The 16,098-nt window shown below is 36.0% G+C and overlaps 1 protein-coding gene across 1 annotated transcript; it reads right to left on the minus strand.

Annotated features, from left to right (window-relative positions):
• Positions 1-577: 577 nt before the first annotated feature.
• On the minus strand, positions 578-14,139 carry LOC135674953 (ATP-citrate synthase beta chain protein 1-like). The gene is made up of 17 exons (XM_065185219.1): positions 13,991-14,139; positions 13,052-13,176; positions 12,853-12,955; positions 11,956-12,021; positions 11,742-11,865; positions 11,466-11,600; positions 9,340-9,400; positions 9,201-9,277; positions 5,977-6,132; positions 5,713-5,841; positions 5,442-5,574; positions 5,236-5,363; positions 4,957-5,062; positions 4,755-4,831; positions 4,606-4,676; positions 1,452-1,736; positions 578-1,034 (listed from the first exon to the last, which is right to left on the minus strand). Exons 1-17 carry the CDS (start codon positions 14,110-14,112, stop codon positions 959-961), a joined length of 1,974 nt encoding a protein of 657 aa, XP_065041291.1. The 5' UTR covers positions 14,113-14,139; the 3' UTR covers positions 578-958.
• Positions 14,140-16,098: the final 1,959 nt, after the last annotated feature.

The following is a 16,098-nucleotide window of genomic DNA, read 5'->3' on the forward strand; positions in this document are numbered from 1 at the left end:
ATTATATTTAAAACTCAAAATTTTGTATTTATTAGTAGGTATAATATTTACCTCGATAAAAAGGCATGACCTTTGATAATACCCCTTCATCGTAGTCGAGTCTTAAGTAGTTAAATTAATTATAATATTATATTCATTCATTCCAAGATGAATATTTGTTTTGTTCCCTTATTCCATTTTTTTTAATTTTCTTCTTTCAATTAAGTTTAATTTTAATTTTATTTCTTGATTTATTAAAAAAGATTAAGTCATGAGAGATAATATCAACTTGTTCCCTTTTCTTTCTTTCTTTCTTTCTTTATATATATATATATATATATTACACACACTTAATAACATGCGTTTAATTAATCATATTTGCTCTAAGTATATGTAATCCAATTTGGCATTGCAACTTAAATTGCCGAATCTGGCACTTCTATCCATAATTTAGGAATCCATAGGCACAAATGTCACTTGCCAAAATACTATTATCTCCCTCCACAATCACCCATCCTTATTGCAGATTGCGAGGCGATTCATTCCGCATGACCAGCTTTTTGCACACTAGGATGAAAATTATCATTCAAGCAACACAGAAGAAACTATTTTGTCCTTTATATTACCTTATGCAGCGTAATAAGAGTCGTGCACATGCATTTGATTACTGGGAAACACTAAAATCATCGTTTAAGGAAATTTGTCAAGATTGTCTCAGCTACATCGTGTTCATAAACAAAAGGTAACCAACTGCTTATTGAAATATTGAAGATGCTTGAGTCTACCTAAGCTTTAAGGAATACGCCGTAGAAATATATATATTAGATGATCCCATAGGATCTGGGAGCTTTAATCATGATGTCTCAAAAACATGCCGTGGTGTAGAGCTTAAATACCAATTTGAAGTCCCTTGAAGAATGAAAGGGTGACCGAATGACAAGTTGTCGAAAATAATGCTGTTGCAGCTTGCTGAAGCATATCATTTTGCGTACAAAACATCTTCCCATGGATGACGATAGAGTGGCTGTTTCAATCTCTTCTGATCAAAGGTATGCCTGTGGATTTCAAATAAAAAATGTTAACATAAACAAACATGCTGTTTGAATTAGGACAAAAAAAAAGGATTGAAGGATCAGGTAATGGTTGTTAATCAACGGCAGATTAACTTGACTATGCAGATGGTGAGACAGTTTAGCCTACAGACTATGTTTGTCAAGCTGCAACACAGTCATACAACTTTTATGCAGCAGGTGCTTACTGATTGCAAAAACCTATCATGTCGCACGATGTGCGTCATTTAGCAGTGTAGTGAACATGCCTATTAACTATAATGTCACTAAACAAAGAACTATGCACAAACTTGACAAAGTTGATGGAACAATAGTAATGAGGAATCAGGAGTTTGATACAACAGAATGAAACAATGAAAAGAAATACGATAAAATGGAATGATTATAATATATTCAACTCACCCAATCAGACCAACAGAGCGTGCCAACACAAAGAGACCATTTAGGTAACCAATCTCAACGATCTCATCAATCTCTTGTTTGCTGAACATTCCACTACCAGCCAAAAGATCCAAGAAAAGAGATCCAATTGCTCCATCCACATTCAGAACCAAGTTGTTGGCCTTGGAGAGAGTATAGGTCTCAACTTTAACAGCATATTCCATGTACTTTACAGATGGGAAATGAGTATGCGCATACTGTTGCAGAAGCTGTACTCTCTTGTCTCTGTTGTCTCTACTTTTAATCCTAATTGAACAAGAAAATATCAAATATTAGAAATTCCAATTTTTAGTTGTTGGAGTATGCCAAAATATGAGACCTGAATGATTGTTTCATCATGAACCTAGATAATCAAAAAGTACTATGCAACTTCACATACATCAAAATGTTAGACTATACCCAAAACATATCCAATCCATGCACAAAGACAAACAAAACAGCAAAGGTGGCATGAAACAGTATTGATTAACAAATGATTACACTGATTTATGATTACCAATTGCAGGAAATCCTTCCTAATCAATGAAGGTGGACAAGAAAAAAGAACACTTCACTGTCATCTTGGAATCGAGATGTCCTCAACAGTTGTATGTAAAATCGATCCATGAAACAGAAGATATATGCAAATTTATTACATGTGGATGCATTGCCCTTCCTGGAACAGCTTAAAAAGCTAACGAAAATCCTCTAAACCACCCAAAATTTCTCCATGTGGCTTTAAGTAATTTTTATTTAGAAAATATTAGGTTTGTATCTATTAAACCCTGGCAAAATGAATCACAGATTTTCATGCCAAATATACCAATTAATGCCAGTTGTGTGTACCATAATGGTACATCATCAAGTGTAATTCCATTATTCCATGCTGATAGAATGACCAAATAGTGCATGGCCTGTGCCATACCATGAGGGGAAAGACTTGCTAAGTTTGATTTGTTGTGTTTCTCCTTACGTTTAGGTAATTTTTGGTATTTGCTTCAATATATAAGTGCGTCTACACTATATATTAGGTTGGGAAAGTTTTAGGTCATTGGTACTCAAGAAGGACAGTTAAGTTCTTAGAATTTGAACCTAAATATGTTTGGTCAATAGTGCTGGGAGGATTGACAACTCAATTCTATCAACTCAAAATCAATGATGGAGGCTCCAATTGAAGATCGGTTCCATCAAAATGATTTGTGATGTTTAGAACATTTAAGATACAAAAATTTGACTCCAAAAAATTTTAGGTGTGCCCTGAACTAATAAAAAATAAATGGACTAAAAATTTAGTTTATTTCACTTAACAATCCAAATGGTTAGTCACAATCTAAATAAAATTAGATGAATGCATAAAAAAAATCAAATTGTTCCATGCTGCTAAAATTGCTTTGTTATGTTCAATTTATGCATTATTATAAAAAAAGTTTGCTTTTTTATTACTGTGATTTCAAATATCATACATAGTGTTTAATGAAGCCAATCTGCCATTTGAAGCCATAATGGGATCAGAAGAAATCATTATATTCCAACAAATTATGAAACAAAATTAAACTTGCTATTTGAGAGACTGTATAATATAAATTGCTCTTTTTTTTTTGTCGCAACAAACTATATGAGCAACTCTCACCAGAAAGTCATATCCATCCAATCAATGGAATCACATGACGAATAAAAATAAAGAAAATCTTGCAATTAATCACAGATCTCCAAAGCCATGAATCTGATAGCCTATTCTGGTTCAAAATTATAATGGAATCCATTGATTAGATAGTTGTGATTTTGTAGTGAAAGTAGATCAATCTTGTGTCCAATTAAGAACATCATTAGTATAGATTGAGCATTTTTTGTATTATATAATGTGCTCAACTAGTCATTTCGACTTTCTCCCATAATGGGCTGGAATGCATGACTTGTACATCCCATCATGATCTCAACTTGTTGGCCATTATACCAAGTTGGGAGAGAACAATTTAGTCCTATATTAAGAGTAGTTAAATTTGAGAAGGCATGAAATGTGTATATACACATGACTTGGGAGTTTAATCTCACATGAACAAGTAAGAAGCCTGAGGTCAAAAGGCCTTAACAAATATATTTAACCTTCTAGTCTAACCTACTCTTATTTTATTCTAATATATTTGACATAATCGAAATAAAAAAGCTCAACATAGGATGAATAGAGGACATACTTTAAATAATTTTGAAGATGTTCTGTTAGTCATAACTCATAAGTGTTTTTAACCTAAGATGATTAAAAAATCATATCTAGAGATAATAATTTAAATTATTGATGAGCCTGAATGATCAAAGTAATTCTTTTTTAAATATTAGTTAATTCAACAATTATAACATTTAGGTGAAACAAGTAGCAATATTTTATTGGTCCTACTGGTATACATGTAGACATATATATGCATATGCATTAGTATATATAATAGTTTATTGGTCCTTGATACATGTGAATATGTATCAAGGAACATTTTTACTAACAAAAAACCATATTGACTGCTGGTTGGTCCAGTACAAATCATTGTACTATTCTATACTAATGGGAAAGTTTTGAAATGAAAAGATAGCTGATAAAAACCAAAAAATAAGGACACAGAAGGATGGCCTATTCATTGATCACAATCATAAATGAGGGTAAAAACACGTGCATGTGTATATGTGTAGACATTTTATATGTGTGTGTATGCATGTGTATATCTGCATATGTAAAAATGCATCTGCATGAATGTGTTTACATGTATATGTGTCAAGGATTGTCATGCCAATCAGCACATGCTGAAACAGTCCAAGAATACCATTCCCAAAAGGTACTAGCACATGTTATGGTGTATCATTAAGGAGCTGCCAACATATGGTTATCGACAGTCAGCATGATCCATCAAAGACATTACCCTGTGCCATGAAAGGGCAATTCTTGATATGTATTTGTATGCATACAAGTATCTTTATATATGAATTATACATGAATTAGAAATAAATATTAAAATATAAATGCAAGTGGTTGCAAAAGAGGGGCTTGATTGATAATAAAAGAAAGTCAAATATTTTAACAAGAGATCCTGCTAGAAATGGTGGACGGTAATATTAGAATTCCAGATATTTTCTTGTGCTTTAGGGGAAGTACCTGTGCCCTATCCCAGGTACACGAATGCCCTTCTTTTTCATACTTTCAACAAACTCGTAAGGAGCGAGACCCTACAAAGTATATATGGTTTGCATGTAGAAGAAAAGAATACATTTTCAAGAAGAAACTGCAAATGCTAACTAACTCACTTTGTCATATGCATCCTTGAAGTATCGAGCAGCATCATCAATTGCACCACCAAATCGAGGACCAATTGTAAGCAACCCTGTGTTCATAATTATTTTACTTTTTATTAGAGAAAATGTACAATTACTTATAAGATACTGTTCTAAAGAAATTAGTAGAAACATTTAATACAATTATTGACACAAACTAACTGGCAGAGAATACCTGATACAAGACTGGAAACTAAATCCTTTCCAGCTCTTGCTGTAACTATTGTATTATGAGCACCAGAAACGCAAGGACCATGATCAGCACATAGCATTATACATATCTGACAGTGATTACATGGTGCAAGATAATAAATACAAGAGTAAAAAAAAAAATCTGCTAGATACATATGGTGCTGATTAGAGGTTTAACTTATCAACATAAACAACCTACCAAAAGCAAGTAGGAAACTTGTCATAATTACTAAAAGTATAGGAAAAACATATCCTTGCAAACCTCGATGAATTGGGTGCAATAACGGGGAAGACTACGTTTGAACCACAAGAGAGAGATTACATCACCAACACCATAACCTCGTTCAATAATAGTAGACATAGGTACACCAGCATAACATGGTTCTTCACCTACAGATGGATGTGTGCTTGAGAACAATGCTGAATGAAAGACAATATATTGCAACTGCAAACAAGCCATAGTCCAACCTCTATCATCTGAGATGGTCGAAATGATATGAGTTGGAGCCCGGACCTTCCCACTTTTTATTGCAGTCTTGAGGTCCTCAGGAATTTGAGGGGGTTTGACTTCAGATACAGGTGGTATCTTTCCTCCTTCCACCTAACATAAAATGACCACAAAGAGTATGGTCAATAAGACATGCTTGCCAAAACACAAGAAACTTCCTGCCTAAAGAAAGAACAAAAAATTAACCACATCCATCAACAGAAAATGGATCAAACCATAGGAACAACAAACCAGTTTCTCAAAAGTTTCTTTGATTGCATTTTCGAAAGCTTCATAAGAAGAGGGAACAACTGCTCCAGCTTCTCTTAGTGCCTGGTTTTTTGCTTGTGCTGATTCCAATTCACCACCACTTTTAGCACCCTGGTGTGATCATACAGCATATGTTAAGAAAAAAAGCACCACACTATTATGTTCCTTTTCATGATCATGATAATAACACCAGTTGCAGATAATTGCAGAAATCAAAAGAAACAAGATATAAAGGCTTCAACTTACAGCATGACCAAACTGAACTTCTGACTTGAAGAGCCGAGCACAGGTTCCACTAACCCAAGCAATCACTGGTTTTTGAACTTTTCCTTCTTTTAAAGCGTCAACTAGTGAATACTCATCTCTACCACCCAATTCCCCCAGCACAACCATCATTTTTACCTAAGATAAAACACAATTTGAGAAAAAAAAGCTGTCAGACACTGAAATTTGATCTTTCATAATGTAGAAAGCATGTACTTATGACATCAAAGAAGAGATTTTTTCCCAGCTAAAATTGTCAGCTACATGGATGCATTCTTCCATTCAGCCCTAAATTTTCATTGGTAATAATCTCCATCATGCAATTCTTCTAGTTTGAATTTAGTTTATAACATTTAATGGAATGCTAAATTCATCATATCTTCAATTAGTAATAAGCATCAACTTTGGTTATGAAATGAGTTTTTATTATATACTTTCAATTTTCATATCACATCAAACATTCATCTAAAACATTCTAGTCATCTCTGAATTCTTTAACTTTGTGGATATGATGCTTCTGACTAAACCAAATTTTCAACTCTTTCAGCATTTCCTTATAAATTTTTTTGTAGAATTTTCCATTTAATTCAAGGGCAATAGTAGCTAAGCAATATGCTAAAGCCTAAACACCCATCTCTATCTAAACCATACTCTTTAAAAAGATGATGAGTTTTTTTACCAATTTCTTTCCCATTGAGCAACAGATCCAAGATATTGAAAATTTTCACTTTGTAAAATTTCATACTTATAAATTAATCTATACAATCATTCCTTATCTCTTGTTACTGTTTTGCCCTTTGTATATTTTGTCCTTAATCTCAAGTTAAAAAAATTAATCCAAAAGTTTGTCACCGAAAGGCTAATTTGCTTTACCAGTAACTAAAACAATGTCGAGGGCAAGCAATATAAGACCCAAAATTTTGTGCTGACTGTGCTTTATAATTATTCATTCTTAGAACAAAGTTCATATATACTTTTGTACAGGGATGTCCAATATAGCTTTGGATGGATGTATCCAAGAAGGTCTTTTTATTGGGTAAGAGGTTTAAAAAGCATTTGTTACATTAGACTTTTAAACTAGCCATAAAAATGCCTTATGGAGCTTGTCTATCTCTCCTGGACAGAATCTCAGATCAGAATTTAAATAAGCCTCAAAGGATTCATAACCAAGTTAATATCTGAAAAAAAATGATAATAAAACATAATCAGTAAAAGACTTAGGAATACAATTAAGTTAATATTATGATCTGTCCTCTGTCAAACAGGACTGCATCAATTTTCAGCTAATTTAGGCCAATTCCAATCTAACTACCTTGGCCAGTTCTTGCTAGGGCTAAAATGGCCCTCATAAGAGCTTGTAAAAATCCTAAGATTCCTAATGTCAATCGAAACAGGAAAAGAAAGTAGTACATTTTGGGAAAGGACGATTCATTCCTATCAACAGGAATACCAAATCCCAAACAAAAGCCACTTCAGTTCAAGTTCAAGATGGAAAGGAAGACTTGAAGTTGCATCATACCTCACTTCATTTAATAGGGTAGACATTTCTATTATTCTGTGATTTTTCAGGCTTCTTTTATAGTTTCTCTAGTAGCTATGTTCTGGAGTATTTGGAGTCCTATTCTAAGTCTACCTAGTGCCTTAGCATTTAGACATAGGTCTAGTAGAGGCTATGCAATCTATTTGACTATTAGGATTATATTTTGAGTGTTACAGAGTTGTCTTTTGGTAGGTTTGTATTGAGCAACAAGATTAGTTTTTCTCACAAATATGAGAGCTTGTAAAGCCTAAAGACTATACATACAGTATTTACTTATCCTTATCATTGCTTAATAGAAGTAGAATAATTAAAATTTTCCTTTTTCTCTTGCATTCTTTCTTGGAAAGCTTTTTCTCCTTCTCAAATTAGATGAGCTGCCCTAGCTTCCCCCAGCATTTTTCATCTTCCATGACATTTATGGAGATCTGTGTATCAACACCATGGTCATATGAACCATGACATCAGCCCAATAATACACAAGGCCACTGTCATATGGTATTCCTTTGTCCAAGACAAGGTTCAAAAAAGGATTCTTATTACCAACACCAACCTCTACTCAGGACCAATTTGGTATTGATATCGAAATGTATGAAGTGTTGGTATGGGTTAATATTGGACTATGACTCAGTATTAATCACACTAATCGACATGATCCTTTCCTTTTTTATTATATATTTAAGATCCCATTTTCTCTTTTTTATGTGTTTGTGAAAATATAATAATCATATAATAAAAAAGTATAATTTCTACAATTATCTAACTGATGACTCAGGAGGCATATATTCAAATATCATACTTTAGTTCAACAATGTATGAGATTAGAAACTATACATAGCATACATACATGTCTTATTGTTCCCATGTACTACGTTTAATTTTTCAAATCTGCCCTAGATCCTCATAGATCTAGGCTGGATCTTGCGGTCACAACAATAATTCATGAACAAATTCTTGAAGATCAAGGACAATCTGTGATCTATGTGCATCAGTTGTGTTGCCAATCAATATGATGCCCACAACAACATGCATTTGGACAGAGTACAAATGGTATGCTGCTATGCATTACTAAGTGGAGTTATAAAATGTTAATTATGTCCTCTAGTTTCTCCTTTTAAATCCACGACATACTTGATGTTATCTTTGTAAATTGGGCAAAGTTTAGTGCTTTAAATACCTCGAGGCTGTAACCTTGAGAAACTTTGGAAATTATTGGAAGAAGCTAATTTATATTTGATCCATATTTGCCCCTTTTGATTTGGAAGCAGACTAAGTTGAATATAGGGCAACCAAAATGATGAATCATATTCAAAATGAAGCATCAAAAGATGGAAAAAGTTTTTTGATCTTGATGAAAGGAATATGTACAAGCCTCAGCTTTATGTTCTCTTCCTCGTAGCTGCCAAGGAAAATTTGCATTGGAAATCTGGTTATAAGAATGAGAAATTAAAAAATATGACCACAATTATGCTTAATATTATTGTGCCATTTGTAAATCTTATTATCAAATTACATTTAAAAAACTCATATAATGTGCTAGAATGGTTGTGAACATTATGGAACACACCTTCGCTGATAAAGAAACACCATGTACTTGAGTATTCAGTAGAAATTACCAGAACTTCATAAAAAAAATTCCCAGCACTAATTTTATGTTGACATGTATTACCTGAGGGATATTGTTAAACCGCAGAACATGGTCAGAAAGGGTGGAACCAGGAAAAACATCTCCTCCAATTGCAATTCCTGAAAAGATCAAGAGAACTTGTACCAGGACATTAACAAAATAAGCTCAACAACATGCATACCCTCATAAATTCCATCCGTTACACGTGCAATTGTGTTGTAAAGCTCATTTGACATTCCTCCCTGTAAGTATAATCTCAATTTTGTCATGAATAGAAATAATGATTATTCTCAATTGTCCAAACGAAAGACTAGGAGAAGGAAAAAAATTGGCAGGCAAGATAACCAAAACAACATTAAATGACAGAACAGTATTGCCAGATAAATGACATAAATTAGTAATGCATTACATAGTGGAAAAGTTAATTGAAACCAAGCTAACATATTTATCCTCTTGGATAAATAGTATATCTTCAAAATGTTATTAATGAAAATGCTTGCTAGAAAAAATTCATGATCATTCACAAGGTAGTCACAGTTGACCCAGTACAAAGACACTGTTGCATGGAGGTAAGGATGCAAAAGGGATGATCTAAGGTCTGTGGACAATCAGACTTGAAGCTATTGTGCCATATATGCTAGTAAGACCAAGGACCTTTCAGGATCATATTATAGTGCAATAAGGGAATTGATGTTCCGCATGGTGAAGGCCAGGAAAACTGTCCCAGATAACCAGATTCACAGCCTACCTGCTTAAGTCTGTCATTGTACACAATATAATTGTCATAGCCCAAATTTGGGACAATATAATTGTATTACCCCCTTTTAGATCCTAGGCCATCAATACTGCAAATAATGAAGACTAGAAATGTTGCACTACACATAGATAGAAGTCAAATCTGCTAATGATCCCTAGAGTTGAGGAAATGAGCACCTCTTTCAAAAGAATAAGATTGCTTTTGGTGGCGCAAGCTAATTATCAATTCTGTCAAGAAGGAGAAATCATGAAAGATTAAGATATCTCTATATAACCTAGAACAAAGAGGTGGCATGGCCATCAAAATAATGACATGAATTTATATGATTAGCAACAAATCTTAAAGATTAGACGTGACATCGCATTCAGATGGTGTCATCAGCTGCAACCAACTTGCTGATCCCCAACAGTTTTATTTTTTTACAAACATTCTGGTTGCAAATACCTAAAGGAATGAGGGGTTTTTTAATATTATCCTGCCAAATTATCAGAGGGATAGAAAGATTTTATTCTCGTCAAAAACCTCAAACCTCAGAATAGAGAATCTCTCTCCTCATCAAAAACATTTTAGAACCAATAATATAAGATCCCTTCTGACTGAACAAATAGTAGACAATACTAGTTTGCTTTATCATTATATATTTCCATCCTTGCTGTAATCAACCTCAGTAATGTCAAACTAAGCATGCAGGAAATAATGCAAGGAGAGAATGCCATAACAAGGAAGTAAAATAGATAACAATCATTCAACAACTGATGCAGGCTAAAATAACTATCATCAAATTAATTTCTTGAAAGAACTCGTGGGATTCAAATCTTGATTGCACCTGTCAGCACAAGCTGGTATCTACATGTCTGATGGCCAACCAGTAAAAGAGGGTCATACTGGCCTTTTGAAGGCCAGCCTGATGGGCTTAGATCAAATACAAACTTGAGCCTGGTTGAAAAACTGAGCTTACTGCCAACTAGTACGCTCACATACAGTACTTACCAAGCATTAAGCTAATGAAAACCAAACTGTACCAAAAAGTAAGCCTATGGCCAAGTAATAGTACCAGAGTTCCTTTTGTTTTTTATTTTTATTTTGCTTCCAAGTCCCGACAGCTGTAAACAGCTGTCCTTATCTCTCCCACTGTTTCTCTCCACCTCTTCCTTAAAAGTTTCCTTTGCTTCCACCTATTTTGCCTCATCTTCCTCCTCCTCCTCCAATTACTATTATTCCTTCTCTGTCTCCTCCTTATACATGCTCCCATAAATCCCGCCATGCCACTGCCTCCATCAAGTGTATGCCTTTCCATCCTCTCCTTTCCTCATCTCTCTCTCTCTCTCTCTCTCTGCTTGTAGCAGTATGGGCTGGACTTGTACCAACACCCAATATGCCGGTGCATACCAATAATATACTGGTCTGGCTAAGAACCAGTTTACTTGATGAAATCTTTCAGGTGCAACCAGATATTAAGTCTCACTAAATTCCATATGACTTTGATCAAGACAGAAACTATACAGTACATAGAGTACAACTAATTTGGAATGCCATAATAGGAGACATACCGATTTAGACACAAATCCAACTGACCCAGGCCTGTAGAGCTTGCATTTTATTATATTATCAAGAGTTCCAGCTGTATCACCAATCCTGAAAGCTCCAGCCTGAATGCCCCCAACAGTAGCAGGACCAATGACAACCTTCAAGAAACTTAAGAATCAGTGTCTGTCTATGATAATATTCAAATGGATGATATTTGTAAAGCATTGGTTAAAATAGCTATAGGTTTTCCAAGATTCAATTCAATAGACCCAAGGTGATGATGGCTCATGGTTCCAAACCTTGTTATTGGCTCTTGCATAAGCAATTAACTCCTTGGTATCTGATTCTGGAACACCTTCAGCTATAATGGCTACAACTCTAATAGTTGGTTGATTCAGAGCTGCCATGGAAGAGGCAGCTGCACTGCATATATGGCAACAAAACAGGTGATGCAAATACAAATTTACAGTTACTTATTTCTAACCTAACAAATGAAGGAACAAATTAGCTTACCTTCTAAATGATGCAAAGTTGATAAAGACATCAGCAGTTGGGTGAGTTGTACATGCTGTTTCAATACTGTAGTAAATAAAACAAAAATAATCTATCAAAATGATCATATGTAATTTTATAAACGCAAGTGAATCATGTTACAATTAACTGAATCATGTTACTAATAACTAAGAACAAACAACATTATCATTGATTCTAAAATATAACAAATATTCATTTTTTAAATGTTTAATAATACAATAATGCACAGTTTTTAATGTTGGACCAAAGGTTTTCATTGAATATGCTTGTGTATATTTTTTAATGAATATCCATTTTTAAATCTTTAATGCATAAATAGACATTAACCATATAACCACAGATCTATACTAAATATGTCCATACATTTTTTAAAAAAATGACAAAATAATCTAAATCTTTATTGATCTTGTTGTAAAAAACACTTAAGACACCAAAGAACTGTAGGCCTTTATGTCATGTAGTCGCTTTAATTATATCCAGTTACTTCTACTTAAAAAAGTTGTAAATCATTGATGGTAAGGTGGGCTGAACTCATTCTCGGTCATGATCATTTTAGAACTGTAAGAAAATAGTGATCTTTCATATTTCAGTATGACAAGGTAAACCACCCCATTTTCCTGAAGTAGACCTACACACAGAAAACATGCAGATTTATATCCCCTGCCACCTAGCATGGTTTTAAACTTTTAAGACTTCAACATATGCAACTCAAATTGGGCTTTGGACCATAACTCAAACAACAGACAAAATATGGCATCATTCAGCTGTGTATATATCAGAAGAAAACACACACTATCACCGAAGGCATTATATGTTTGCAGTACCAACTAAAATATACATTTAAGTTTAACAAAATCAGTAGAAGTTTGAATTCACCTTGAGTGAACTGGAATTGCAATCTCCTCTTGTCCAAAAAATAGTTTTTGAAACCCTTCAGAACCTGGATTAACTATTCCAGCCACAGAAGGTGTTTCTCTCCCTGTGAAGAAGATAAAATGATGACCATACTTTATAACTGTAATTGTAATACAATCATTTCATTTACTGAAAATATAAGAAAAGAAACAAAACACACCACAAAGGAAGTCAAAATCAAGCATCCTCTGTATGGGAAGTTGCTTATAGTTGTAAAACAAAGCTTGTGTCTTCTGTGAAAATAGTTGTCCGGTGGCCATGTCGTGGAAATGCAACACCGGCAAACTGCAAAGAACACCTAATAAGGACTAACCAACATGAATATAAACGTTACTCCGAAAAAAAGGAGCAATGGAACATCAAAACTCAAACATGATTTCTTTTGCAATTACCTAAAGTTTACATGGAATTTTTTTGCCACACCTTGTTTTTTCATTTAAAAGTTAGACATCACAAAAAAACATGGAAAGCAGGGAAATATAACCTAAAATATTGAAACAAACTTCTTTTCCTTTACAAAGGTTCTTTGTCATGACTGTTTTGTAGCTTTTGCTTCACTACTGTAGATTCCATTTTGAACCAACTTAGCTCAAATCAGAAACCTTAAGGGTATCGGCACCGACTGTTACCGCAAACTGGCAACGAATGAAGGCTCTAGTCCCGGAAAAACACGTCCGCAGAGCTTCACGCACGAAGAGCGGATGTCATAACAAGAAAATGCTGATCTAAAACCACCAAAATAATTTCCTATGATTTAAAGAGTATCATTAACTAGGATGGACAAAATGCGATATCTATTGGTCAGATCAGCAAAAGAAACAAGCCAAAAAAAAAAGGGGAAAATAATATCTCGATTGACCACGATCCCTCGCCACGGGCCGTCTTCGATGCCACATTGCGAAAACCGAACACGAGATCCAATCAAAATGGACGCAATCAAGCCCTAATTAAGAAAACAGCTGCGTGGCGCAGATCCGCACACAAACACGCAAGATCGCCACCGTGACCAAATACGATGATGAACAACAACTCAGGAATCGAATTCCAAAACTAATCCCAGGACATTTTCGACGAAATTACTGCGAGAACGAGGACGCACTCGATTAATCTCGAGGGAAGGCCCGCGATGAGAAGGGGTGGAGAACGTCCGGTGTGGTGCGGGGCATTTCGGTGGGAGAGCTCCGGGGACTTTAAATGGTGCGGGGGGAGGTGTACGACCATGGGCACGTCCGGGAAATACTTCTCGTCTTAAGTAACCACGACTTAGGCCACGACCTTCACGCGCTACCCCCATCCCAGTTCCTCTTGTAGCTTTAGTCGGTACAAAGCCACGTTTTCGAGTTGTAGCTTCAGTCGGTACTCAAGTCGGCGTCATCAACAGCACTTCACGGGAATCACGAGAAACCTTCGTTCATCTATTAGTCGCCAAAAACACCTGCCGGGTGAGGAGACGCAGCGACGTGACTCTCCGGTGGAGCTCACCGGCAAGGCCAACCCTGCTACCGGTCATCGGGCAGGTGGAATATCGGGTACGTATCAAACAGGTGGGTTCGGAGCCCTTTGGTGAAGCTGGTCGGTGTAGGAGATGGAGAAGAGTATGCAAATTACTCGAGTATCCCTGGAGCAATCGTTAATCCTGTGTGTCGGGGAGGGAGGGGCCCGCAGTGGGTTTGGTGAGCAGGAGTTACTGGATTCTGACGCGTGGACCATGCTTATATGGGGGATCGGCTGAGAGGTACGGATCATCGTAGAAACGTGAGAGTCGAGTGTCTAATGGCCACGGAGCGATGAACGTAATTTCCGTAGCAAGGAAAACACCAGCTCCAACGCACGGTCAGTGAATCTTTAGATATCAGCGATGGCACTGATATTGAGCGCCACGTTTTAAACACGGAGTCCGTCCACTAATCCGATTACCGAGGAACACGTGAGCGAATAAACAAGCACGTGAGGTGCACGCTGGGTTCGAGATCAAGTAGCTTTTGATTTTGGAGACTTGATTTATTTGTTTTATCTCATTTTTAATCTAAAATATGGTGTTTTATATACGTTGTCTTTTTATATGATGGATGATCATGACTGTTTGAGTTTAGATCCCGGAGGCAAGATCGTCAACGACCGGTTCTTCATCATATTATTTGGACAATTTGAACCTTTCAAAATACGCATTTACTCGTCAATTTTGAAAATTTTTTAGCTCTATTAAGAAAAAAACTCAATTATTATCGTAAAATATTGGTGTAAGGAAAATCCCTAAAGAACTGAACAATCAGAGACCGGAAGCATGCATGTCTAGTGACGATTTAGCAATCAAACCCTCTCTCATTGGTTGAATGTCAACCAAACACTTCATAAACAAATTTATGAAGATGTTATCGCTGTAGTACCTCTTTAACTATTCTTAGATTTAAAAAAATTATCTTAAAATCTCTATAATTCTCAAAATAAAACATCAACCTCTATTTACCCTAACGTCATTTGTTTTATCGATTTGATTGATGAAAGCATAAAAACGATAGACAAAAAGATAATTTTAACATTTTAATTATATTTTTTATGATGACAAATGATGATACTATTAAAGGTAATGAGTGATTGTTATGAATGAAGAAGAGCGATGACGAAAAAATAAAACATCAAACTCTATTTACCCTAATTGATAAGGGTAAAAATGGCAATTAGTCTCAGGACAATGTGAGCTGCTCCAGATGACGTCACGCACCTCGGAATTGATCAGAACACTGACCGAGGCACATTAATATCCTGCAAAAGCCAAGTCCAACACGCTACGCCAACACTACTGTCAGAAGTACTAGCCTGCCCCCTGCAAGCGGGCAGCTCAGGCATAGTAAGCTTCCCTATAAATACCCTTGCATGCTAAAGGAGAAGGGGGGGGGGGGGGGGGGGAGGGGGGGGGGGGGGATACACACAACCCCTACGGGAACTCACTCAGACACAAAACACTCAGAGGCTCTTCTTCTGCCTCATCCACAATACCCTCCACATCGCTAACTTGATCGTCGGAGGGGTTGGGCCGAGCTCCCGGCCCGACCTGTGTGTAGGTGCGAGACGGTGTCGCCTCTTCCCGACGCTGCGACGGAGCTACCTCCCGACCCGAACTGCCGACCCGACCTCCCAACCCGAACCACTGTGCTCGGCCGCCGGGAGACCCCGAGGGACGCCGCCCGAGATCCCCGACATCCGGAC

Source organism: Musa acuminata, chromosome BXJ1-1, assembly GCF_036884655.1.
Source record: "Musa acuminata AAA Group cultivar baxijiao chromosome BXJ1-1, Cavendish_Baxijiao_AAA, whole genome shotgun sequence".
Lineage (NCBI taxonomy): Eukaryota > Viridiplantae > Streptophyta > Magnoliopsida > Zingiberales > Musaceae > Musa > Musa acuminata.